Consider the following 25,231-nt stretch of genomic DNA (forward strand, 5'->3'; position numbering starts at 1 on the left):
CCGGTAGAAGTTTTTCATAAATATATTATAGTGAGGGATTAGGGTAATACTGACAGCAGATTTAACATCAAGGGGTTTAACACAGTACTTCATTCTACAGTGTTCAGTCTTTGAACTACACAATCCCAAAACCCCAGGATAGTGAGAGATTAACGGATTCAATAAAACAGTAGCATTTACAATGGTTTATTCCACTAATGCTTACGACCCCTGGTGTGCTATAAGCTGGTATGATTAACTTCGATTATTGCCGCATACAGTTACTGAGTGGGGGGAGTAGGTCTACAAAGGCTGGAGATTGACAGACATACCTGTACCTACTATGTCATATATGTATACTATGTGCAAAACTCAAACAAATTTAATAAATTTCAGCGTGTCATTTATTTATTTTTTTAAATAAGCAAGATTTTAGACACTGTGAAGGAATATATACGAATAATAAAATGATGTTCAACAGATGATACTGATGATACTGATGATACTGATGACACATTTATATAGCAAGAAAGTGTGATGTCGAATCAGCATATCACATTACATCGATCAGTTGTTGCTCAAATTTCATTTTAAGGTCTGTCAATCTGGCATCCAGTTTTCTATATTTGCGTCTCTTGAGAGGAGGAGCTGCCCCGCCTTCAAGTTGCAAAGCCTTCAGTTCATTTGCAGTTAGTTCGGTCTTGATAATGGTGATGAACTCAGAAATGTTTAGATGGGCTTTCTTCACCATGAGATTTAGCTTTCGACGTAAGCCCTCCAAATGGTTGGTAGTTCTTGGTCCGTTTTTGTTATAGTTGTTCCATGTCTCTTGATCGAAGGCTCCCTCTATCCAAGTTTCAGTGACAAAGAGTCCAGCTGGGGCAGTGTTTGGAGAATCTCTGCCAGAGCTTGAAGCCAAACATCTTCAGTTAGGTTTCTGGGCAGTAATGGTGAAACTACCACTCGTCCAAATACAGTGGGTATAATTTTGGAATGCAATTCCATTCTTATCCAAAAATTGGAGTATTCAAACCAGAAGAATACAGAAGTGAGGGTTTTTTTTTCCAAGGCCTGCATCGAAAACGGTTTATGAACAGAGCCCTATACACTTCTCCTTCGTTTGATGATATAGACCTGTATAAATTTTTGTTTAGCTGAACTCAGCTGACAAATTTTCAGGTACATGTAAGTTTATTTGGGATTATATCCGGGAATGTTTTGGACAGCGATGTACAGATCTTACATACTCTCGGATGTCATTTTGTCTTGTCAGTTCATGACCTATAATACAAAAAAAAAAACAGCTGACAACATACTGTAGCTAAGCACAACTTGTTCAGTCGGTAATTGTTGTATAATTATTTCATTTGAAAGTTGTAAAATCACAATTCATGATAAAAGTCTTTACGTATTTACTGACAGCAGGGCTCTTGTTGCCGATGGGTGTGATTCGGCAGCTACTGTACACGTGCGGAAGTTAGCTCTGCGTACTCTTGATTTCACCATCTCATCAAACACAGCGAAGTTGATTGGGATAGCCCTTGACCTAAGTGTCCATTTGGCGTTTTTAGAATACTGGTGATGTGTTGAAAATGGTGGAAAACACTGGGTGTTGCCCTTTACCATATTCTCCACCCCTTTAAACATGTATGGGGACAGGGCCAATATATTCTTGTCTGGACAATTCAGTTCTACGAATATGGGAAACTTCGGCAGCCATGCTTTCCTAAGAGAGAAATGATGATCACAATAAGCATTTAATACAAATTAAATTGTTTTCAAGTTTTATTTTTATATCCTCTTGGGACATTGAAAAAAATATTTGTTCCATGTAAAAAAAACAATTTAACGAATAAATTTAACAATTTAACGAATAAATTTAAATTTATATGAACTTGTTTTTAAAAGTATATTTATGCGACATCAACTTTATTTTATGTTTGACGAGCAAACGATCACTAAAACTGCCAGCTTTGGTGTGTTTTAGGTAGAGCTTGAGCAGCTGAGGCGCCTCCTGAAGGAAGAGACTGACGCCAGAAAAGAGGCGGAGAGGAAAAATGTGGAGGTAAGACAGACTATCTTACTTGTATTTGTGCTGGTAGTATTTCACCTGAAGTTTAGCATTTGTCAAATGGAGCATGTTTGCTAGATTCTGAGCGATTCATCCACCTTATAGGAGAAGTGAAAGAGTTTTATGTGAATTAAGTTTGACCGGCCAAGATAGTACAGTTGGTAGAGCGTCCGCTTCATAGGGTGGTAAATCCAGGGTCAATCCTGGGTCGAGTCACACCTAAGACCTTAAAAGAGGAAGTTGTAACTTCCTCGCTTGGCGTTAAGCATGAAGGGATAGTGCAATGACTGGTTGACCCGTATTAGTATAATGGCTCGGCGGTGGGGCGGCTTACTTGCCTTTGGTAAGTCATCTCAGTGAAGCAGCACTAGATTAAAGAGTGTTTGAAATCTGTGCTGCAACAAGGAAGCACATTACATGCACTCTTTGTTGTCATATGACTGAAAAATTTTTAAGCACGACATTAAACCTCTAGCACTCACTCACTCACTCACTCACTCACTCAAAAATATAATTTTAAGGTCTTAATCTGCTTCTGAAAATGCCTTTTTACATACCACCGTAAATCACGTAGAGTTTAGCCGATAATTTTAAATTGTGTATCCCATGATTCCTTGTGTCCAGTTGTGATTTGGTAATTTGGCACAAGAAAAGGAAGTGGTGGGGGGTGGGGGGGGGGGGGCAGTGAGGGACTGCTTGTTCACAAGATTGTACATACCTGGGACAAGATCAATAAATCTGCTCGCGCTTCACTGAATATGCAACTGTTAGCTCCAGAAGAATCGCTACACAGCTACTGCCAGAATGCACTTCCCAGGTATGATGTGCTGAGTGATAAATGTGTGTACAGTCTAAAGTAGATAAATACCCAATTGTGTTTTAAAAGCTAATTAACAAATATAAATACAACGATTCACTGCTCCGGCTTACCGCAGTTGGGTTCAGCTTTACAGGTTTGCCCTTATTGGAGTAAGAAAACCCATTTTCATGTAGTTTGCTGTTGTCAGAACTTGTGGTCACACCTTACCAACTAACAATTGCTTGCATTATAAGGAAATTTGGCGGGAAGCAGGTGCTAACAATTGCATGCATTACATGGAAATTTGAGGGGAAGAGGCACCAGACTGAATGTATAACCTATTGAGTATGCAAATGTAAACAGCTGAGTTGTATTGATATCATGTCTAATCCCAGCCTTCCACACAGCTCTGGGTATAGTCTTTGAAGTTTCAACATTGTTAAGGAGGCCTGTCAATCACAGCAGAGACCCGATACGACCACCTGATGTGTTGGCAGTTGTGTTTAATTCTACTCTCTGTAAATGGGCTACATGTGTCGGGTAAACCACTGAAATACATCACTACATGGCTTTGCTGAAATGGTTTAGTAGCAAAGTCAAAAGTGGCCTCCCGCAAATTACTGTAGAGGCATTTTGCTGAGTATGTGGCTGTATGTAAATGACCTTCTGTCTGCTAGTCTAGATTGGGCAGGAGATTTCACGCCTGGGGAGTTTACCCCATGTGGCGAGAGCCAGCAGCCAGACCGTCACTGGGGATTACGGCACATCTGGGGACTGATCAGTCTCCACTGTCATCTCCTCCGGCAACTCAAATGGGCGAAGCTTTATGGCCAAACATTTTCGGCTAAACTTTACGTGATTTACAGTACATGTAATCTTGAAGAAGAATACTGTAAAGGTTAATTCTTCAACCTCTTTAACTGCACCTGCAAGGAGTATTTTGAAACCTTCTGAGAGGAGTATGGGGTGTAGAGAAGGAGATTGCACAGTTTTATGAAGTGTGCATCTTACTGACAAAGCCAGATCATTTGAGCGTCATTTTCATTATAATTGCATGCATAAATTCCACTTAGCAAAAAAGTGCTTTAGAGGTTGAAAAGGTTGAAGATTTACAGTACATGTATGTACAGTGTAGTGTAATGAAGAATGTGACTATTGTGTTTTCAGCTCAGCCTAGAGAACAAGCGGCTGAAGGATGAGCTTGTGGATTTGAGAGTAAACCGTGGCAGCATCCTGGAGGAGGATTTGGTGTTAGAGAGTATAGAGGCTTCCTTCAGGCAGTTCCATTCTTTCTTAGATCTGCTCCGCGATGCTGGGTAAGCTTTTGTGCTTAAGTCCTAGTAATTAGGTTTTTAGGTCAGCAATTTTTTTTTCTTTTTTTGCCGTCGTGAATTGAATGGAACGGTAGTTTCTCCTTTTTTGCTGTTCCTCCCCTCTCCTTGAAGAAAAAAAATGATGTGGTAAAACATGACCAGGTTGCATATTTTGAGTAATTCTGCAAGTTGTATTCGTGTTAAAAACGTATTTTGAAGTTTCTTATGAGGGTAAGATGGTAGCCTACTGGAAAATGTAAGTTTCACCACTAAATGATGGTAGTATTTTATGAAAACTATATGCATCTGAAAATGCAACTTTTGGTGCGAAATTTGAGGTCATTTTATACCATGTATCTAATACAACAAAAATGAAGCACATATTTACATGTATTCCTGACATAAACTTTATTCAACTTTTTTTTTTTGTTCACTCAGCTTGGGTCAGCTCATCACAATGGCAGGATTGGATCAGGGCTCCATGCCATTTGGCCAAGGCTCTACATCATTTGGTCAAAGGCCAGAGGGCAAGTTCAACTCTAAATCCAGTCTCCATGGCAACAAGGCCATGAACAAGCCAATCCTTAATCCTTCAGCAAGCCATCCAGTGAAGACAAAAGCTCAGAACCTGTTTGCAGGAGATATAAATTCGGCTCCTCAAGTGTCCACTTCCTACGGCTCTTATGAAGAAGGTCAGGCAATCACTTTCGGTCCCCATGGCAACAGTGGCCTTGGTAACAGAGTAAATGTTGCCAGCAGCATGGAGGATTTTCCAGATCCGGCCATGTCGGGAGTGGAAGAGAGTTATGGGAGAAATCTACGGGAGATGAAAGTGGATGATTTGTATGAGAAACTGGTACAGGACACCAGAGAGGTTTTGAACACGGACTGGGAGTCCAAAATGGCGGAGGCCCAGAGTGGAGGCAAAACTAAACCATCCAAAGCAGGGGGACCTCTAAAAGAGGTGAGTGAAAAAAGCGTTAAAAGTGATGATGGAGCAAAGACAACACCAGTCCTGAGAGAACCGGAGTTACCTTTGGGCTCTGTAAGAGGAGAGGACATTCATGATGTGGCAGACCTTGAATCCATGGACGGAGGCCGTGGAACGAAGGGCGACAACTCTGCTGGCAGTAATAACCCTGGTGTGAGAAGAGAGGCAGGGCAGGAAATAGAAGCTAAGGACAGAAATGTTGATACCCCGGATCCGAAGTCTGGGCACAGCGAAGCAAACTACAGCATGGACGGCTTTGAAGAGTCCTATTTGAGTGAGAGAGGGGAGGTAATCCAAGACATTGATCTTTTAGGATCTCCGTCTCCTCCGCTTCAAAACAGTGATGATGATGATTTCTAATGTAAAAAGATTCCAGTCCAGTGGAGAAAATACCTGTCTTTCTTTCGAAAAGTTAAGGATTGCTAGTGAGGTAAATATATTTAATTTCAAGACACAGTTTGGTTCGATATGGTAATCTCTTCTTGACAAGAGAAACACAAAACAAATCTCTTACAGGCATGTTTGTTGCAAGCACATTCATCTCGAGAAAGTTTTGGCATATCTGATATCCAATCAAATACATGTCAGTGATAAGAATCATTTGTTAATTTATGTTCAGAGCATCCTGAAAATTTCAGGGGCCTGCGTGGCCCCATTGGGGCGTATTGCCCCAGATGCTTTTCACCAATGGGGTCGCTGTGAGTAAAGTCCAGCTTATGCTGGCTTCCTCTCCAGACATACGTGGGAAGGTATGGCAGCAACCTGTGGATGGTTGTGAGTTTCCTCTAGACTCTGCACGCTTTCTGCACGTTTTGGTAGGTATACATTTCATGCAGTATATTTAAGAGCTGGACCAAAAGGACAAATGTGAAACCGAAGTGGTTGACTCTAATAAGCTTGGTAAATATTTTGCACAGCTTTTACCAACATCCTTTGTGATAAATGGCTACAGCTGTACAGTTGTTATTCCTTGAGAGTAGTGTTTTTTGCATGAATTGGTGAATGTAACTGCTTTCTGACGACCTGAGGAATAGCAGTTAAAACATCATATCAAACCATTCCAAGAGCAGTTGTGATGACCTCATGGCCCCATCTGCATACGCATGTTTTCATAGTACACCAAAGATCATACTTCACTGCAAATTTTCATTCATGTCCAGCAGTTTTGTTTTTTATCATGTAAATGTATATTTTCAGTTTTAATAATTTACTGTACTCTCAAAGTTTAATGGAAAAATTGATTTGCATAAAACATTTGTTCATATATTTGTTTGTTTGAGTATATTCATTTCCAAGCCGTTTATTTCTAGACTGAGGATTTCTAGAAACATGTAGCACATGTATTAAACATATCCTGAAATTTAGTAGAAAGACAAAGATAAATTTTTATTATTATTATTATGATTATGGTTGTTTATGTACGAGTATGTCTTAATTGTACAAGTGCTGTTTAGGATATTTCAGGTGTGCTTTTCAAAATGACTAACTGTATTGATGATAGCTGTATTGGTGATTGATGATAGCTGTATTGATGGTAGCTGTATTGATGATTGATGATAGCTGTATTGACGATAGCTGTATTTTCTTAGAGTGTTGCTGTGAAAATAGGTGCATAATTATAAGGCTGTGAGTGTCTGCAAATATAAATGTGGTTGAATAGACACGAAATTAATGTGTTTAAACAAATAACGGATGGAATGTAAAACAGTCACTCACTGATTATCTGTGTGTTACAGGACATTAAGCAGTGTACCTGTATTTTTGTCAATCTTTTCGCATGTTGCAAGGTATTTATTCAAGCATATTTTGAAGGTATTATTCTGTTTAGATTGATAAAAGTATACTTTTTACAAAGCCCTGAAACCGATCAAAGTCCAACCAATGCAGTTTTAAAAATGTGCATGAATTGCAATGAAAATTACTCCTTCATATGCGAAAAGGTTAAAGACTTGTTTCCTCAGTGTGTATCAAGTTTTTATGGTGCAAAAAAAAAGATGGAAATCATTATGATGCTTTTTGGTGTGATCTTTTGACAAATTGACAAAATTTTACGAAGTCAGAGCCAACTACAGATGTCTTAGAGGCCTCCAGATTACAACATACACAAACTAGTACATTGTAAATGTAGCTTAAATACTTTTAAAATTCTTTATATTTCTTATATTCTTTTTTTAAAACATGTATATTTATATTATTAGCAGTATTATTATATACTAGTACATGTGAATTGTATGTTTGCATAATACTTTATTAATTACCATGTATGTTTTTCTTCACTCTGTGTGACTACTGACTAGAGAAATCAAACCTCAGTTACAAAAGTTTCTACATTAGCTTTGTTTATTGTTCACAAGACTGAAAAAAGGCTGGAAATTTTTAACAATCCTTATTTTATGGTTATTGTTTGTATTTTTAACCTGATCAAGCCTGCAGTGCTTTATGTTGTGTGTCATTTCAAAATACATATTTCTGTATTACATTTCACATATGAAATATTTACTCAGACATGACAGGTGCCCCTGAACATGGATTCCTCAAGGACATTTCTGACTTGCCCTACATATTCTACCTTTTCCACTGCCTGTGCAACCAATATTATGAAATATTCTGAGAGAACTATAGGGTGGTGAGAAATAATTTGAACAGTAAAATAATTTCTCTGAAAAAAGTGGTTTAGCGGTTAAAAATGTTTGAAGTCAGAAAGTTATTCATCTTCACAATGGTGGGTTTTTCATTATGTTTTCATATTGAAATTCATAACTTTAATGAGGTTAGTCAAAATTTTAAATTTCCGATTTTCACTTAAGTCAAAACTCACTGTGGAATCAGCCCCAGGGTCATCATCTTCAAAGGTGTTCTAGATTGTAAACTAACATTCCAGCATAAGGGGAATGACTTACAAATAATGCACATGCTGGGTAAGTTTTGAAGAGCAGGTACCCTTGCTGCCAAGCATGGTGGTCAGGTCATTATGAGCACAAGTATTACAGTTGTAAACAGTTGCATTCCTTGTACATGGTCTTGTATATATTTGGATATTAACTTTTAATGAACTGAATAAATGTTAGAAATTCATCACTTATGACATTTGCGTTTGCGTTTATCATAACAGAGCAGAGAACCAGGCCTTGTGTCACTAGTAAAAGATATGTATTGTAAAAAGAACTACAAAAGAATGGATGGACAAAGAGTCTGGGCCACCAGGGTGGGGAAGGGATGTGATTCTGGGCCTGGTTTCTTAAAGGGGTCGTAACGTTACGCCGGCCTAATCACAGTGACGTCACCTACTGACGGCACACGGTGCCTTTGTATTTGCGACCAGAGTAACATCACGATTGTTTTGAGAAACCGCCCCTGTAACACTGATGATATAAATGGTCACATTTTCACTTTTTCCAATACAAAACAGCGTGATTTTAGTTCATTCTTAAGTTAAATACCGGACTTTAACTGCTAGTTCAATATTAAGTATCAAGTCCAGCGCAAAAATTACTAAAATTTAAGAGTACACTTAAGAGTTATACAGAAAAGCTTCCAAACGTGTAAACAACGTAAATGAGAGTTATCTCCCCCTTTTATACGCAACGAAAGGCGAACATGGGATGTTTGGAACGCAATTCTGGTCATGGTTGAATTGACGAGAATTGACGGTATTTCTTAAATATTTTGAGTGCACTCTTACTTTAACTTGGAGCCAGTCGCACATGTGCACCTACACTTCAAGGCCAAGCAATCAGACTGGCTAAATTACTTTGCTGAACGACTACGTGCACCTTGTCTGGATTTCTGAACAACAACAACACCATACTATATCGCGGTGGCCATGGTTGCGTTGCTACAGCATACATTGTTAAATGACAAAAGCATACAGTAATACACAGCCTCAGTCAAGCTGTCTCATATGATATCAAATGACATCTTTTATCGGCTAATTCGGGAAACTAATAGGATTGTCATAGTCGAATGCACAGAGTAATTACCGTAGCCTAGGCCTACAGTGTTAGTTCGAGAGTTCGAGAACTGATTCATTTGACATCAGTATAAAAGTTAGCTTTCTAATTTTAGCTCTCCGTCTGTCAGAATATAAAAAAGAGTTGTATTTCTGTATCTGTTGCAGGCCCTTTTATCTAGTTGTTACACTGAACAGCATAGCATAATAAATAAGCTACGTAACACCGAAGAAATTCATGTTAACAATCTCATTATTTTTCGACTTCATTTAACAGTAGGCCTAAGTCATCCTCAGGAGAAATGTCACAATTCTCCTGAGGATGACTTAATTAATTAAAGTCAAAGTAATGAGATCGTCAAAATGAATTTCTTCAGAGATGTTGCTTATTTATTGAAGGCCTCTACTGCCCCACAGCTCAGCTTGTTATATATACATATACATATATATATATATATATATATATATATATATATATAGATATATATATATATAACAAGCTGAGCTGTGAGGGAGTAGAGGCTTTCAATAAATAAGCATTTAACCCATTTATGTGATTAAACCCATTTATGTGATTAAACCCACAGCCTTTGCCTTATTTAAAGCACATCCAAGCACTTTACTCACCTTTGGCAGTAGCAAGCAGATGACAAGGTGAAAGATAATATATATGAAGTCTAAGGAAATGAATAACAAATGGACGATATTCTAAGAAATACACCTGATAATAACCAGTGTGTTTAGGGGTTTAACACGCTCAATGTTTGTGTTCTCAGGGTTCAAAGATAAGAGGTTACACAACAGGCACGAAGTATCGAAAGCTCATTCTACTCCAAATCTAAAGAAAAGGTGAAAACAGCATCTTTTCTGCAATTTTTCTCTTTCACCTCTCCTTTAATTAAATTAATTTAGAGCCTGAACTATTTGTGTTTTTTAAGTTGGGACCAATGATCTATTTGACACTCAATTTGGCTTCTTGGGATTTGGAATTAATAAGATAACATCACGTTTTTGAGGAGCCAAAAATGAAATGTTGGAGTATTTATTACCTAAAATGCTATTATTTTGAGCACTGAGCTTTAAACCAATGTACATTACGCTGAGCCACTATACATGTAGTTGACATAGACTTTTCAAAACGGTTAAAAAAGTGTGCACCAGTAGTTTGGCCTTTATGTGATATACATGTAGTATGAAATAATTACAAATGATTTATTTAATTTAATTTAAATACAAATTTCCAGGGTGAAACATTTTTCAAGAGAATCCATAAGAAACCAGGGCAGCATGTAAACAATTATTTTTTAAATGTCTATCCCACAGATTTTGGGGAAAAAATCAATCAGTGCAAATCCAATTTAATTTTTGCTGTTATTTTGGAATAGCCCTCATATTTTCCTTTCACAAAATATCAGTCTTGCCTGTGCAGGTGAAACCATTTGAAATCGTTAAGTTCCTAGAATTTATAGAACATGTGCCATTATAACATTTTCAAACTTTAGAATCACTAGACACTGTGTAAATAGTAAAGTTAAAATATTTTGTTTTTTAAAGGCAGTAATTTGAGCCGTTCATGGTAAAGAATTTGATTTGATACACCCTCTTAAAATTCCACATGTCGAGTTGGTGTCGTATATATAATATAAGTCCACGTCTTAAAAAGGATACAGAATCCATTCTGATTGGCTGGCGTGAGAGATTGACAAGTCCAGGCTATACTTTGCCTTTAAAAGCTGAATTTTATTCATGACACATTTGTTCAGGCATAACAAAGGCCACAAGATTTAACCCAGTTATACTGATCTCCTCTGTCAGCCAATCAGCATTGATTCTGTATTGCTTTCAAATTTCAAGTTCCCTTGCAGCATATATATATAATAGGCTGATAACTTCAGATTTTGCTCTCCTCAAGGCTATTGTTCCTGTACTAAAGTATGACATGAAGGATGCTCCACATACCCTTCCGCCGACGCAACTACAAGATCTTCCTAGTAGTTTTGTGTTTTGGGGTATTCTTGCTGTGGCAACTGCTAACAGTACAACCTGTCCCACCCAAACGGCACTATGTTGGCAGGCTGGATACGCTGTATCCAACAGTCAAGGTATGCGTAATTTGTGTAGTAGTCTCGCACAACCACACTTGTCTCTTCCCTACCCCAGTCCATGAGAGAGTCTGGTACTGGGGTGTTACAATAATTCCAGATACACTAATGACACTCGGCAGCTCAAAATAATGATGTACATATGAGTGAGTATATAGCTTGCCTTACAGAGTAAGGAGAGGTATTTTGATAGTGGGAGCAGATGGTGTCGGGGTCCAGTTTGGTTAAAGGTTTTGGCCAATCATAGGGTTGCAGTAGCCATCCACGGGTAACAATAGCCAATCATCGGTAGCAATTTTCATATGAAAGACCATGGCAGTCTTTTACCTCATAGCTCAACATTTTGCTCAGCCATTCACAGGGTTGCAGTTGCCTCCCATACTACATGGATTGCCAAATGCAGTTCGTGATTTGCATGACTGATTGAAAACGGTTGAAACAAAACCGAAATACTGAAACATGCATCATCTCGTATCTTTCATTGATGCTACCACAATACTCTACTTTATGAAGCTTATCAGTGGAAACACAGTGTCAATCATTCTACATTTTTTTTTTAAATTTAGAGATCAATATTTGAATGTATAATATGACTTGAACTCTATGCAGTTTTACAAACTACTCAATGAGGTGAGCTACCCATATTCTCAGAATGCCTTGTTTTAAATGGCGTCTTATTAAATTCTTCCATTTTAAATGGTCTTCCTGTGTCTGGACGTTATGCTTGATGGAGTTATCTCCCTTGACGGAACTGCTTGAACACTTTCACAATATCTTCGAGACACTCTCATTCTAACCTGTGAGAGCTATGATACTTATCTTCATAACTTGATATCTGAATGTCAGTGTTAATCTTATTTTCAGATTGCTGCTTGCTAAAAACTGTGCCATTAAAACTGTGTTTCAGCGTCGTCTAAGAACTCTCAGAAAACAGCCAGACATTATCCACTTGAACCATTCATCCATTGTCTTATCAGATGATCAGTCTCCAGCTCAGGTGGAGGAAAATTTCTTCAGGTTCGTATATAACAATTCATGAATATGGCATTTAGCAATATTCAAATAAATAAATAAATAAATCTAGGTCGTCGTGCACAAAAACGAGCTGCGATCTACGTAAATTTTGACAACTCTTAAAGGATCGAGCTTTGTTTCACAAGGTATTTATGAGCATTGCAAACGATCTTTGTTAATCGTATGCATATTTTTGTCACAGTGTGTGTCTGATTTCATACAGTCAAGTGACTACACATACCTACTGGGTAAATAAGAGTCCTGCAAGAGTGGATGGAGTGGTGGATTGATTAGGTGTGAATGCAAATAATTTCGAATAATCAGCTCAGGTATGTCATTGCCTTAACCATGATCATGTTTTTTATTCATTACCTTCACAGGTACATCGAGAGTAAAGATGTCCGTTGTGCTATGGCCCAGCGGTTAGGTCACCCTCACGACGGTGGGTGGAATGTCTGTCTGTCACCCCCATATGGACTGAAGAAGCCGTGTATTGTGTTCTCTTTCGGGTAAGGATGGAAAGGCTCAGTGTACAGTGTAAAGGACTACCTGTTGCCACATTTCTAAAGACATGTTATTCAATTTTTTGTGGAAGTGGTGACACACTTCCATGACCTTATTCCAAAGTTAAACAACAAACAAACAAATAAATCCACTTCAAATTATACTTTGTTATTTCTGGGCTATATAGCAGTATTGTTTTTGTTTTGCAGTATAAACAATGACTGGCAGTTTGATGAAGCGGTGTCCATCCTTTACAAATGTAAAGTCTATTCTTACGATCCAAGGTAAATATTGAAAGTTTTGTATGTGTTCACAGGTGTAAGTCCATCGCAGGGTGGTTAGAAAGAAAAGAAAACTTTAATTTATGCGATAAATAAATCTAATAAAATCAGAATTTTTTACGCTTTATTTAATCATAGTTGTGATTTTATGTAAATTTTTGTAGAAGAATAAGTGCTAAGTAAACACAATATAAATAGAAACACTGGCATTGTCATGTTTGGCTAAAAACCAGAGCAGCTGGAGTCAGGCACTCGGACCCTGGACTCTTTCAATGCCTGGAGGTAATATTGTATAGCCTTGGATGGATCACCATATTCATTCTCACACTCTGTATCTATGGCCATACATCAGCCACCAGAGGGCGCTATGTAACTTGTGTGCATGTGACCAAACCAGTGATGGACGGCTGGAACTGTCTTCTCATTGGTTAATATACCAATGCTCTAAATCTAGGCTCACAACATGGCATTTCCAAGAGATGTGCAGTTTTTTGGTGTTTTTTTTTTTTCCATTCTTGGAATCCTTTAAAAGATTCTTTCTTTCAACCATGAAGACTAGTAAAATAAGGTGACACACCAATTTTATGTTGTGTTTTACCGGCAAGCTGGCACTAAAAAAAATCCAAAAATGGAATGAGAATAAAGCTGAAAAACCAGGATTTATTTTGTCTGGTAAATGACTGCTTTTCAAGACTTTGTGATCACGTAAATACATTGTGTATGTCTTCCACAGGAAAAATTGCTTGGTTTGTCGGAAATTTTTTCCAAAATGAGCTGATTTTTCAGAAAAAGGATTTGTTCCGGCGGAAAAGCAACAATTTATTTGACGTGGCCAGAGTGAGAAATTAAATGTTTGATATCCCTAATAACACATGTTTTTCAATGTTTGATATCCCTAATAACACATGTTTTTCAATGTTTGATATCCTTAATAACACATGTTTTTCAATGTTTGATATCCTTAATAACACATGTTTTTCAATGTTTGATATCCTTAATAACACATGTTTTTCAATGTTTGATATCCTTAATAACACATGTTTTTCAATGTTTGATATCCCTAATAACACATGTTTTTCAATGTTTGATATCCCTAATAACACATGTTTTTTAATGTTTGATATCCTTAATAACACATGTTTTTCAATGTTTGATATCCTTAATAACACATGTTTTTCAATGTTTGATATCCCTAATAACACATGTTTTTCAATGTTTGATATCCCTAATAACACATGTTTTTCATCGTTCCTTTTCTGACAGTATGAACATGCAGTCACATGACCGAGGTGAACACATTCACTTTGAACCAACAGGCCTGGGCGGGAGAGATGAGACAAACCATAATGGCTGGAAACTGAGGACATTCCACACATATCTGATCAATCTGGATCTGACTGAGGTGAGAAAAGAAAAAGATGGGATATAGCTTATTATTAAAACAACACTGACTTCCAAAACAATCGGAGGCCTAGTAGACTTTTTGGTTGAAAGTAATGACTTATAGAGGCTGTCAGACTTTTGATGCATAAGTTGCAAGTTCAAATCTAGATAAGCTATTTTTGGAAAGCCTGGAGGAATCCATTGCTTTGAGTGACTTGACAGTTATGGGCTGTTGGTCAGAACTTCAGGGAATCTGTTATGGGCTTTTAGCAAGCAAACAACAGTCATTATTTGCTCTGAGTGACTTCACAATTATGAAGCTTCACCAGCTAAGGACTGTTGGTCAGAACCTCAAGGAATCTGTAATGATCAACTAGCAAGCAAGCAACAGTCATTATGTCATTGAGTTATGCGGCTCTGTTTTAACTTATTATTTGTTTTATTTGAGGGGCCTCTGCGGTTGAGGTGGTTAGCAATGACACAGAAGTCTCTCACCGATGAGTTTGCTGTGAGTTCAAGTCCAGTTCATGCTGGATTCCTCTCCGATCGATCTTTGGAAGGTCTTGAGAAGCAATCTGCGGATGGTTGTGGCCTTTCCTCAGGGCTCTACTGGATTTCCTCCTATCATAAAGCTGGCTGTCGTAGAAGTGAAATCTTCTTGAGTACAGAGTAAAACGCCAATCAAATAAATAAATAAATATTTGTCATAATTTACATGTAGTGATCGCAGTTTAAAATATTTTTAAGGAAACCGTTCAGGATATTTCATAGTTTGTATTTGTCTATTTCTGAACACCCAGTGTTGTTTTCATTTTCCAGAAGGCGATAGATTATTTGAAGTTTGACATTGAGTATTCAGAGTGGTCTGCCTTGGAAACCATGGCAACAGACGGCTCTCTGGAAAATGTGCGGCAAATCGGCTTTGAAATCCACACGCCGGAGCTCTTCAGGGCTTTTAAGATGAATATTCCATCGAAAAAACACGACTACTTGAAAATGTATCAGACTTTAGCGAAACTCGAAGAGATTGGGTTTCGACGGTATGATCACCGCAGGAATCCATTCGGGGAATTCAGGTCAAATATTTCCGGGATCGTCCGAGCCTGCTGCTATGAGCTGTACTACCTCAACATGAAGTATTACACAGAACACCAACAGGAAATGGAACATGACAAACGAGTTGTTCAGTTATTTGATGACGGGTGATTGGTTTATTTATTTTAAATCCCCACAATGTTGAAACGTCTGTTTTCTTGATGTGAATTCTATGAAGTCATGATCAAAAGATTAAGCATCGCTTACTTAACCGACTTTAGCTTCACCTAACGTAATTTTCAACCGCCCCTGCAACCAATATTTTGAAGCATTCTGAGAGAACTTTGGGGTGTAGAGAAATAATTTGCACAGTTTTATGAAGCTTGCATCTTTATTGACACAAACAAAGCATATTTAGGGTGATTTTTCGTGATAATGTTATGCATAAATTCCACTAAAAAGGTGCTTTAGTTGTTGAAAAGGTCAAAGATTTACAGTAACAATATTTCGAAAATGTGGTTTCAAAAAGTTTAGATGCAGTTTTCAAGTAACATCATTACAACTACAGAGTGACATTTCAGTACCAATTGATGCTGCCAGCTAACAGCACAGTATAGGTACTTTTCTGTCTTGTAACATGGCAGTATTTCTAAGTGCTGGGTATCATTATTCCAACAATATTTGACACCCAAGAACATAATTAATAATCCTTATCTAATCCTGTTTAATTATTGTTCTATATCCTATACACATGAACTGCTTCAGTGGACTAATTGTTAGAGCGTCCACCCCGAAGATCTGGAGACCAAGGGATCAAACCTGGGTCAGGTCATACCAAAGACTTTAAAAATGGTAGTTGTGGCTGCTTTGCTTGATGCTCAGCAGTGAAAGGTTAGAGCAACTGAACATGACTGGTTGGATTGGTGTCATGTCTGGTGTCTTTGGCATGATACTTTAGTGGCGCAAGCACATTGGCGGCATGGACTCGTCTTGCCACAGAAAGACACAGTATATGTACACACACCTAATGACTCATCGTGGCCATGTGACTGAAAAATTGTTAAGTACGAACCCCAAGCATACATACATACATACATAGGTGATACATACATACCATACCTCCAAAGCAGAATGCAGAAATCAAGGAGTCTACACAGAATCAAAATGTTTCAAATGTAGCTTTCTTAAAAAAAAAAAAAAAACTTTCCTGGAGAGTATTTAATGATCTTTCATCATGTTTTAGTGACACTGATAGATATCAGTAGTAGGTTCTATAAAGGCCACTCTTGGAACATGTAGTGAAAGGGTTAACCCATGTTTGTGAACAGTAAGGTGAACAAGGCTAAGAATTTGTTATTCTTTTTTTCCTTTAGTTTAATTTTTCAGGCGTCAGTTTAACAGTGCATCCTTCTGTTTTTTATTTTATATCTTCTTATGATGACAATAATTTCGCCATATTAAAACGTTCATGATATTTCTCTCGGTGATAACTATTATTTCACCTTACGACAGTATTTGTTATATTTCTATTGGTGATAATTATAATTTCACCTTATAATAATATTTATTTAACATATGTAAAAACCAACATTTACTGTAATACCAAAGTATAGTATTCAGAACTATGCAGGAGTCAGAACTTTCGTTGATATTTCCTCTGATAATGATAATTTAATTTGATAATAAAATTTATAATTTCTTTAAGCAAAAACTAGCCAACATATATGACAGCAAGAAGAACATGATCTGAAATATCGGTTACCCGCACACGAGCAACACTTGTTGTACGTGTTTGAAGATTCCAGGGGCGAAAATCGGCCACATGTTTTTTTTCTTCCAAAAAAAAAGAAAAGTAATAATTTCATTCGTGTTCCTAAATATACTAACTTCATTTCTATTATTTTAATTTCCTGTCAAATGCGTGGGCTTATTAAAAGATGAAATGCTCTGGTGTGATATTTGTGAACGCATAATTCTTCAACTTTGTATACGGAAATAGGTATGTCAGTACTCAATATTCCACATTTATTACCAGGTCAAAGCGGAAAATAATCGGCGATCCTTAAGCCTGTATTGGTCAGTCGAATTCAACACAGAACTTACAATATGTGAACTGATTTTTTTTATTTCAGTTGTATTTTACAAATCCTATTAAATACTTCATCCTGCTTTAATTCCAATGGTCAGTTCAGCAGCAAATAAATCGCACCTTGTGAACGCAGCATATGACACAGGAAATCGCATGAAAGTGGTTACACACTTCAAGATATCAATGGACTATATACCTAAAGTTACAAAGCAACTCTAGAGTATGTCGTTGAACAAACAAGCAAATGATTATAATGACAACAATATTGTTCATAGGTTTACACGGAGGTATAAGTATATGTGCGAGGTAACAAAACTTCATACTGTTACACTACTTTAATCCACAACAGTTGTTGAGATTTCCTTAGAAATTGAAAGACGTAGCACAACAAATGTTGTAAAATACCTAAGCGTATATTTCCCTATATGCGTCCAGAAAACTTTAAGTGGAGAGTGGTCATCGTAATGGCAAAGTTTTCATGAAACATTTCTACAATAATGTTGGAAAGCAGCTTTTATGGTATCTTTACACCTTATGTTTGCCCTCGTAAAAGCGTTGTGTGTTATAGCGTTTTAACAATGTTTGCTTTTTGTACCTGTACTAACAGGACTATATGAAGTTTAACTCACTGTGAGTTCAAGTCCAGCTCCTGCTGGCTTCCTCTCCTGTCGTACTTGGGAAGGTCTGCCTGCAGCCTGGGTTTTCCCCGGGCTCTGCTCGGTTTCCTTCCATTATAATGTTGGCCGCCGTCGTATAAGGGAAATATTCCTGAGTATTCTTGCGTAAAACGCCAATCAGATAAATAAATTTAAAAAATATGATGTTTAACATCTGCAGTCATTGTACTGACGATTGTAGACATGTTTCAACGTCAGTGATTTGGGTTAAAGCAGTATTTTAAAAAGTTCTTTAAATAATATCTTGGTGACATATATATTTTGTGATGCCTATAATTCAGATCAGGCTAATTAGACTCAGTGAATGTGTTTAGAAAGCTTTAAGTTGTCACAACTCTACTGTCATTATGAAGGCAGTTTTGATGTTTTCAACTCTATGTGGGCAATCCTGATAACGTTTTAAATTCTATTGTCATTGCGAAAGCAATGTTGATAACATGTTTTCAGTTTTTTTACGTCAGTGTAAAGGTTTGTAATCATTGTAACGTCAGTGTTTATTTTATTTATTTTGATTGGTGTTTTACGCCGTACTCAAAAATATTTCACTTATACGACGGTGGCCAGCATTATGGTGGGTGGAAACCGGGCACAGCTCGTGGGAAACCCACGACCATCCGCAGGCTGCTGGCAGACCTTCCCACGTACGACCAGAGAGAAAGCCAGCTTGAGCTGGACTTGAACTCACAGCGACCGCATTGGCGAGAGACTCCTGGGTCATTACGCTGCGGCAGTGTTTAAGTATGTGGAAAAATACCCAAGCTAATTCCGTTAGTTATGAAATAATTCATATGTGTAGTATTGAACAAAATCCAAAGAAAAGTACCTACCTCCTCCTACAATGTCGAAAATACGAGATTTACCTTCATTTTATTTTTTACACTCTGGACATGCTGGGTTGGTAAACAAAGACTTTAGATTGAAAATTTAACTCTAATTCACAGATACCAGGCAAGCAAATCACCTTGTATAATACAAGCTTGTGCTGCTGTTTATACCTTTGTTATAAAGTAGAAACCTTTGTATGTGATTCTTGGAAGAGACGGACAGTCTACGCACACACCCGTTTCAAAGATATGACCAATATTGTAACACATGTTCCTTGATGGCTCAAAATCAAAGTGCGTTCTATTTTTGTATGTATATATTTAAACTTGTTTTATGTGGGGTTTGGAAGGTTTAAAACTATGTGAGTAGACTGGAGTTTTAGATGAAGGAAAATATGTTTACATGTATCTTTACATATCGCATTTCATTTATGTAACATTCCTCTGTCTTGTCTGCGACCAGAAGTTTTACGTTTAAGTGACTCGTTGTTGTATTACATATTGTTAATACAGGATGTTGTCAATATTGCGTACTGGTAATATCGCACGTTACCAATATTGCGTACTGTTAATATTGCACGTTACCAATATTGCGTATTGTTAATATTGCACGTTGTCAATATTCTGAACTGTTAATATTGCGTATTATTCAGATTGCACTAACGACACGGTTGCTTTTATATAAGGATTGCACATGAAGATATCACACGAACTGAACACGTGCAGTATATATCTTACATGGGCATGGCCGGCGAACTTTCACAGGTTGGTATGCAAAGGCTGGGACTTTGCAAGCAGTGCCAACTGGTTAGAGTTTGGTAATGTCCAGCTATTATTAAAGAAATATTTTATTTTCATCATGGGAGAAAGTTTGGGTGATTTGCTGTAAATGTTCAGGCTGTAAAATAGGCTTAATATTATTCGTATAATAACGAGAGGCATTTTTGTTTTGATTTCAACGTCATTGTTTGTGATTGTATGGAACTATAAACCATCAAATATCTAAATCTTGTTTTATACACTGATAACTGGGGGAATAGCTCTTATACAGCATGAATATGGTCCATAAGTCCCACTTTAGAATCAAAAACATTTAAATCCATAGTGTGAATTGCGAAAAATATTATCCAAACTTAACACATACTTATTTTTACGTACAGTTTTCTTATTGGATTGTGTTGATGATTTCTTCCCTTGTTTTCTCCTCTTCGTAACATTTTGTACCTCCATGCCGATATCGTGGAGGTATAAACATTTTACATTTTGTACCTCTATGCGGGTGTAATAGAAGTATTAACATTTTGTTCCTCAGTGTCTTGTATTAGGACGTATTACTGATAGATTTCAGCTTTAGTATACATTTACCAGTCTTAAAACTGTATCAAGTTAACAATATTAATTATTATAGCGTAATACTTTTTAATGGTTACATCATTTACTACATACTAGTATCCCAAAGAAAGGTCCAAAACGTGTAACGAAGCCGTGCGACTTCGAGAATAAATAAAGTGGTTGCTTTGCTTTATATTGGAAATTAATTTCATTTCTCTTTTGTTTACGTATTATTTGAATTGTGCTCATTTTTTGACGTATAGGTGTTGGGGACATATTCATGTAACTCAGCGACAAAGATGTGAAAAAGAATTTTCATTTCTAGCCAACTTGACACATCCTTCCCAAAACAGTCATGCGCTGATATCAAAAAAAAAAAAAAAAAAAAAATCCGTGTTGACTTTTAGATTGAAAACTGAAAATATGGCCACTTCTTCACTTTGTTCGAGAGGGAAGGGGGAATGTAACACAGTATGTAAGATGAGCAGCATTAAACCACGAAGCTTACGAGGTATGAGTTCAATCCCAGGCATGAACAGCTAATTTTTACTTCCCCACGTCTCCAGTCGGATCCTCGGCGTACACCAAGCGCGGTCAGTGGCACTCAAACTGCTATTTGCGTATTCAATTCCACCAGTGTGGCGTCCAAATCAGTGCGTGACCTGGAAAGTTCGTCTGTATCTTGTCACTTGGTTTGTCCCACGTCAAACTCTTGTTAACCCTATTTATGAGAGCGCCTCTTTTTGCAGACCTATACCTGTTTTCATATGAATACGACTATATGCAGAAATTACTATATACGGAAAGTAATATCTTTAAAGGTCGATCCGTTCCATTTACAAAGCGGTATATTGATGTACTGGCGTCAAATAACCCCCATATTGCTGAAGCGGTGAAGGAAATCAATCCGCCTTTATTGGATTTAAGGGAGACAACAGATAGTCGTGATGGTACATCTTATTTGGATCTATATCTGTACAAAGACGAACAAGGTCTCCTTTCACGCCGCCTTTACGACAAAAAGGATAATTTCAATTTTGATATTGTAAGTTTATTTGGATAGCAATATACCAAAGGGTCCTGCATATGGCGTATACATATATCGCATTGTAGCATTTGTCAGATCTTGCGTAAAAGTTGTTAGTTCAAAAACTAGTTTGTCAAGGATACTCCATCAAACGTCTTCATTCTAAGTTTCTCAGATTTTAAAATGAGTATAACACTCGTCGGCAGGTATGGACAGAGCGTTCAGAATCTCTGGCGGTCTGCATTGTGATCAACCACATAGACGGCGCTGTTATCCCTATGTCCTTATCTATCGCATAAATGTTATTTAACAACACAGATGGCCCTGGTTGCCGAGTGTAACCGTCTGTCTTGTAGACAGCGTTTATACAGACCAGCATGTCATGTGTAACATCATAGATGGCGCCTCTTGTAGTATGAGATCTTTACATATTAACGGGAAAGACGTAATCGTCTGTTACTTTTGAATCACAATCTGTTCTGTTAAGGTCTGTAACGCTCGTCATTTTCAAACTGTATCTAATACCGCTTAACCTGGGGCTAGGGGCCGTAAAGGTAGCCATGCACATTACATCTGCATGATGCCCTTATGAACAGCTGCAGTCAAAGCGCGGCTGAGATACCCTGTTTAATTGTTATTTGACCTGGAACTCATTCATGCACTACGAATTTGAACTTTGATATGGAATTCATGCCTGGAATATCAACTGTCTGCCCGGCATCATTGAAAACTGGTGTCGGACATGATGCTTATATTTATGGTTTCCCGCCACCGATGAAATTGATTTTGATGGTTTCATTTTTGTTGAACAACATAAGGTGTGCGGGCCTGACCTAGTTGATAGGGTGTTGTCGTATGCAGCACAGTAACTCAAAGGCGTCTCACCAATGCAATCGCTGTACAGCCCATTCTGGCTTCCTCTCTGGTCGAACGTGGGGAGGTCCGTCATCAACTTGCGGATGGTCGTGGGTTTTCTCCTACCATAATGCTGGCGGCCGTCGTATGAACTATTCTTGAGTATACAGCTTACAACACTAACCAATTAAACAAATCGCAAGAGGTGAACGCTGATTAATGACCTGCCTGTATTATACGGGATTTTTCATATAATCATGCGTGCCTCCACGGTTTACAGTGCCATTGTGGCAATGAGTGGTTGTAGAGTCTGAGTGAGTGAGTGAGTGAGTGCTTGGGGTTTAACGTCGTTCTCAACAATTTTTCAGTCATATGACGACGAAGGAATCATTAGGGTGCATGTACGTGTAATGTGCCTCCTTGTTGCAGGACGGATTTCCACCGCTCTTTTATTTAGTCCTGCCTCACTGAGACGACTTACCGAAGGCAAGCAAGCCGCCCCGCCCGAGCCATTATACTGATACGGGTCAACCAGTCGTTGCACTATCCCCTTCATGCTGAACGCCAAGCGAGGAAATTACAACTTCCTCTTTTAAAGTCTTAGGTGTGACTCGATCAAGGATTGATCCTGGATCTACCGGTCTGTAGAGTCTGACATGAAGTTCGCTAAACATATCCAACATATGGTATAGAAACTGAGTTTGCTGTGTTGATGAAAGGAAAAGTTGTTGACACCGATGCGTGAATTTTATGCAATGTGAAATCAACCAAGCTTTAGTTGAGTGAGATTTGCGTGCATTTTTTTTAGTCAGACACACATGTTCCCGAGACTTTCTTGTTAGTTTATGGAAAATTCATGTTGAGAAGCTCGTTTTTGAATGGGAAAATTTCCCGCCTAAAGTAGCCCGGGCCAAGGCTACATAGTTTGTTGTTCATACCTCGGTCTGGCAGTAACCTGCGGATGGTCATGTGCTAACCCGGGCCCCGGTGCCTCCCATCATAATGCTGGCCGCCGTCATATAAGTGAAGCACTCTTGGGTACGGCTGAAAACACCAAACAAATAAATAAATCTTGTCGTAATATACAAGTATGTATAATCGTGTGTACTGCGTGTACTCGTGCGCGCAGGTTGAAGTATTGTTGAGGATACACTCGGGATACACGCGTGATTTTGCGACAAACTTAAAATACAAAACCGATAGAAAGCCTCCATCACAGTGATAGTCAATACCTATAAACACCAGTGTGGATCGTCACAATGTGGAGAAGCTGTTATACGTATTTTAATGTTTGGATAACCAGTTTTACCGGCAAAGAAACAATCCTGAGAAAGATTCAAGAAGTTACCATATCCTTTTGAAAGTATCTTTCAGAGTTTTAGATGAACATTATAGGGGTAACATATTTATGACTGTGCTGCATATACACGTCCTGTAAGCATGTTCATTCAAAGTGTGTTAAAGTGTTTATGACAGAGCTTTGCGATTGAATTTAATGCCTTTAGAAGGAATGTACAGAATACGGTTAAAGTCTATACATGTGAGGGATTGACCTATCCGTTAATTGACAGCACAAACTTTTTACAACAGCTTGCGACATAGGTTCAGATTTTATTTATTTATTTATTTATTTATTTATTTATTTATTTATTTATTTATTTATTTTAGCTTAGTGCGGAAGAAACTCGAGAAAGAAAAGAAAGAAGCGGTTCAAAGTGATAGGCCGCAGAGTAGGTTTTGCTCGTAAGAAACTACGTGTGCGTTTTCCCTTAATAACACTCTTGTGCTTTATTTTGTATATCTCGCTCTCGCCGCTCATGCATTGGACCTGAATTTGTGGCAATAAAGCGATCGGCGACAACGGTGCTGCCGTTTGGGAAATCTGATCTTTGTTGAAGAATCCTTGGCTTCAGGCAAAATGGCGTACACACGTGAGAAAGCTCATCAGTAGCTTGGCAATGCTCGATGGTTTCCTCCATGCAGTCATAAAACTGACCGCCATTTTTATAAGTGATATATATATATATATATATATATGAGCTTGGCGTTATGCGTCTATCAAACAAATAAATTAAGACGTCAAAGACAAAAGTATCTTTGTATTTAAAAAGGCATGGAGTTACAATGTAGACCTGGCGGTATACTCAACAATCAAGTAACTATGTATAAATATGCCTCGCTCCTCATCCACTTGGTACATGTACGACTTGTTACAACACCTTGTGGAATGCAATTACTGTTATTATTGTAAATACGATATACTCTGTTCATTCATCCCACATGTCACTTGTTTTGCCACACGTCGCATGCCCTTTCGTTATGCTATACAAATGGCCACGAATATTCGCACTCATCGTGCGGACGTAGTTTAAGAAGTACCAAGGGTTTCGTTTGACTGGCACTAAAGCAAAAGATAGCAAACGGAATTCGTCTATGTCTTGTCAAAATTATCGTTTAGTCATTATAGGAAAGTAACATTTATGGATGTCTTACACCGGCTGTAAGCGGGAAGGTCTGACAGCAACGTGTGGACGCTCGTGGGTTTTCTCCGAGCTGTGCCCCGTTTCCTCCCACCATAATGCTGGCCGCCGTGGTATAAGTGAAATATTCTTGAGCACGGCGTAAAACACCAATCAAATAAATAAATAAATAAATGGATGTCCCATTTTTAGCCACTCGTATTGTCTTAATTTTCAATCGTTGGGACGATATTTCAAGATGTCAGCTCGGTTTGTCGAAGTAATTAGGCCAAACATGTTTCAGTTTGATTTAGCCGGGGTATTAGGTAGATGTTCTTTACTTTTTACAAAGTAACAAATTTTACAAAATAAATTTTGCCGGAAAAGCTTTATTAAATGGTCTTTGATAAGACCATAACTTAAATGGAGTTTACTTTCGAAATATAGCTATAGTGTATAACAGCCTTTGCAACATATTTACCATTTATTAAGCTGATGTGCATTGATATGAATTCATAAGAATTAAAATTGTAATTTACTTTGCCAA

At 37.9% G+C, this 25,231-nt stretch overlaps 2 protein-coding genes across 2 annotated transcripts in view; both read left to right on the plus strand.

Moving 5' to 3' along the window:
- Window positions 1-5,539, plus strand: part of LOC135462527 (centrosomal protein of 78 kDa-like) — a 107,755-nt gene extending 102,216 nt beyond the window's left edge. Inside the window, exons 13-15 of the mRNA XM_064739753.1 lie at window positions 1,967-2,044; window positions 4,017-4,165; window positions 4,601-5,539. Coding sequence (XP_064595823.1) covers window positions 1,967-2,044; window positions 4,017-4,165; window positions 4,601-5,513 — 1,140 coding nt within the window. The 3' untranslated portion in view covers window positions 5,514-5,539. The remainder of the gene's footprint in view (window positions 1-1,966; window positions 2,045-4,016; window positions 4,166-4,600) is intronic.
- A 3,205-nt stretch (window positions 5,540-8,744) lies between these two features.
- LOC135462903 (uncharacterized) lies at window positions 8,745-16,669 on the plus strand. Its single transcript, XM_064740208.1, has 7 exons — window positions 8,745-8,803; window positions 11,015-11,204; window positions 12,112-12,221; window positions 12,599-12,727; window positions 12,932-13,006; window positions 14,267-14,405; window positions 15,206-16,669. Exons 2-7 carry the CDS (start codon window positions 11,049-11,051, stop codon window positions 15,590-15,592), a joined length of 996 nt encoding a protein of 331 aa, XP_064596278.1. The 5' UTR covers window positions 8,745-8,803; window positions 11,015-11,048; the 3' UTR covers window positions 15,593-16,669.
- Window positions 16,670-25,231: the final 8,562 nt, after the last annotated feature.

The sequence above is a fragment of the Liolophura sinensis genome, chromosome 2 (assembly GCF_032854445.1).
Source record: "Liolophura sinensis isolate JHLJ2023 chromosome 2, CUHK_Ljap_v2, whole genome shotgun sequence".
In the NCBI taxonomy this organism is placed as follows: domain Eukaryota; kingdom Metazoa; phylum Mollusca; class Polyplacophora; order Chitonida; family Chitonidae; genus Liolophura; species Liolophura sinensis.

Bases quoted from the DNA above. Each gene is read 5' to 3' on its own strand.
- LOC135462903 (XM_064740208.1), top strand. From the start codon at position 11,049: ATGCTCCACATACCCTTCCGCCGACGCAACTACAAGATCTTCCTAGTA. The intron at 12,728-12,931 runs GTAAGGATGGAA...TTTGTTTTGCAG, and splicing joins TGTATTGTGTTCTCTTTCGG to TATAAACAATGACTGGCAGT. The intron at 14,406-15,205 runs GTGAGAAAAGAA...TTCATTTTCCAG, and splicing joins TCAATCTGGATCTGACTGAG to AAGGCGATAGATTATTTGAA.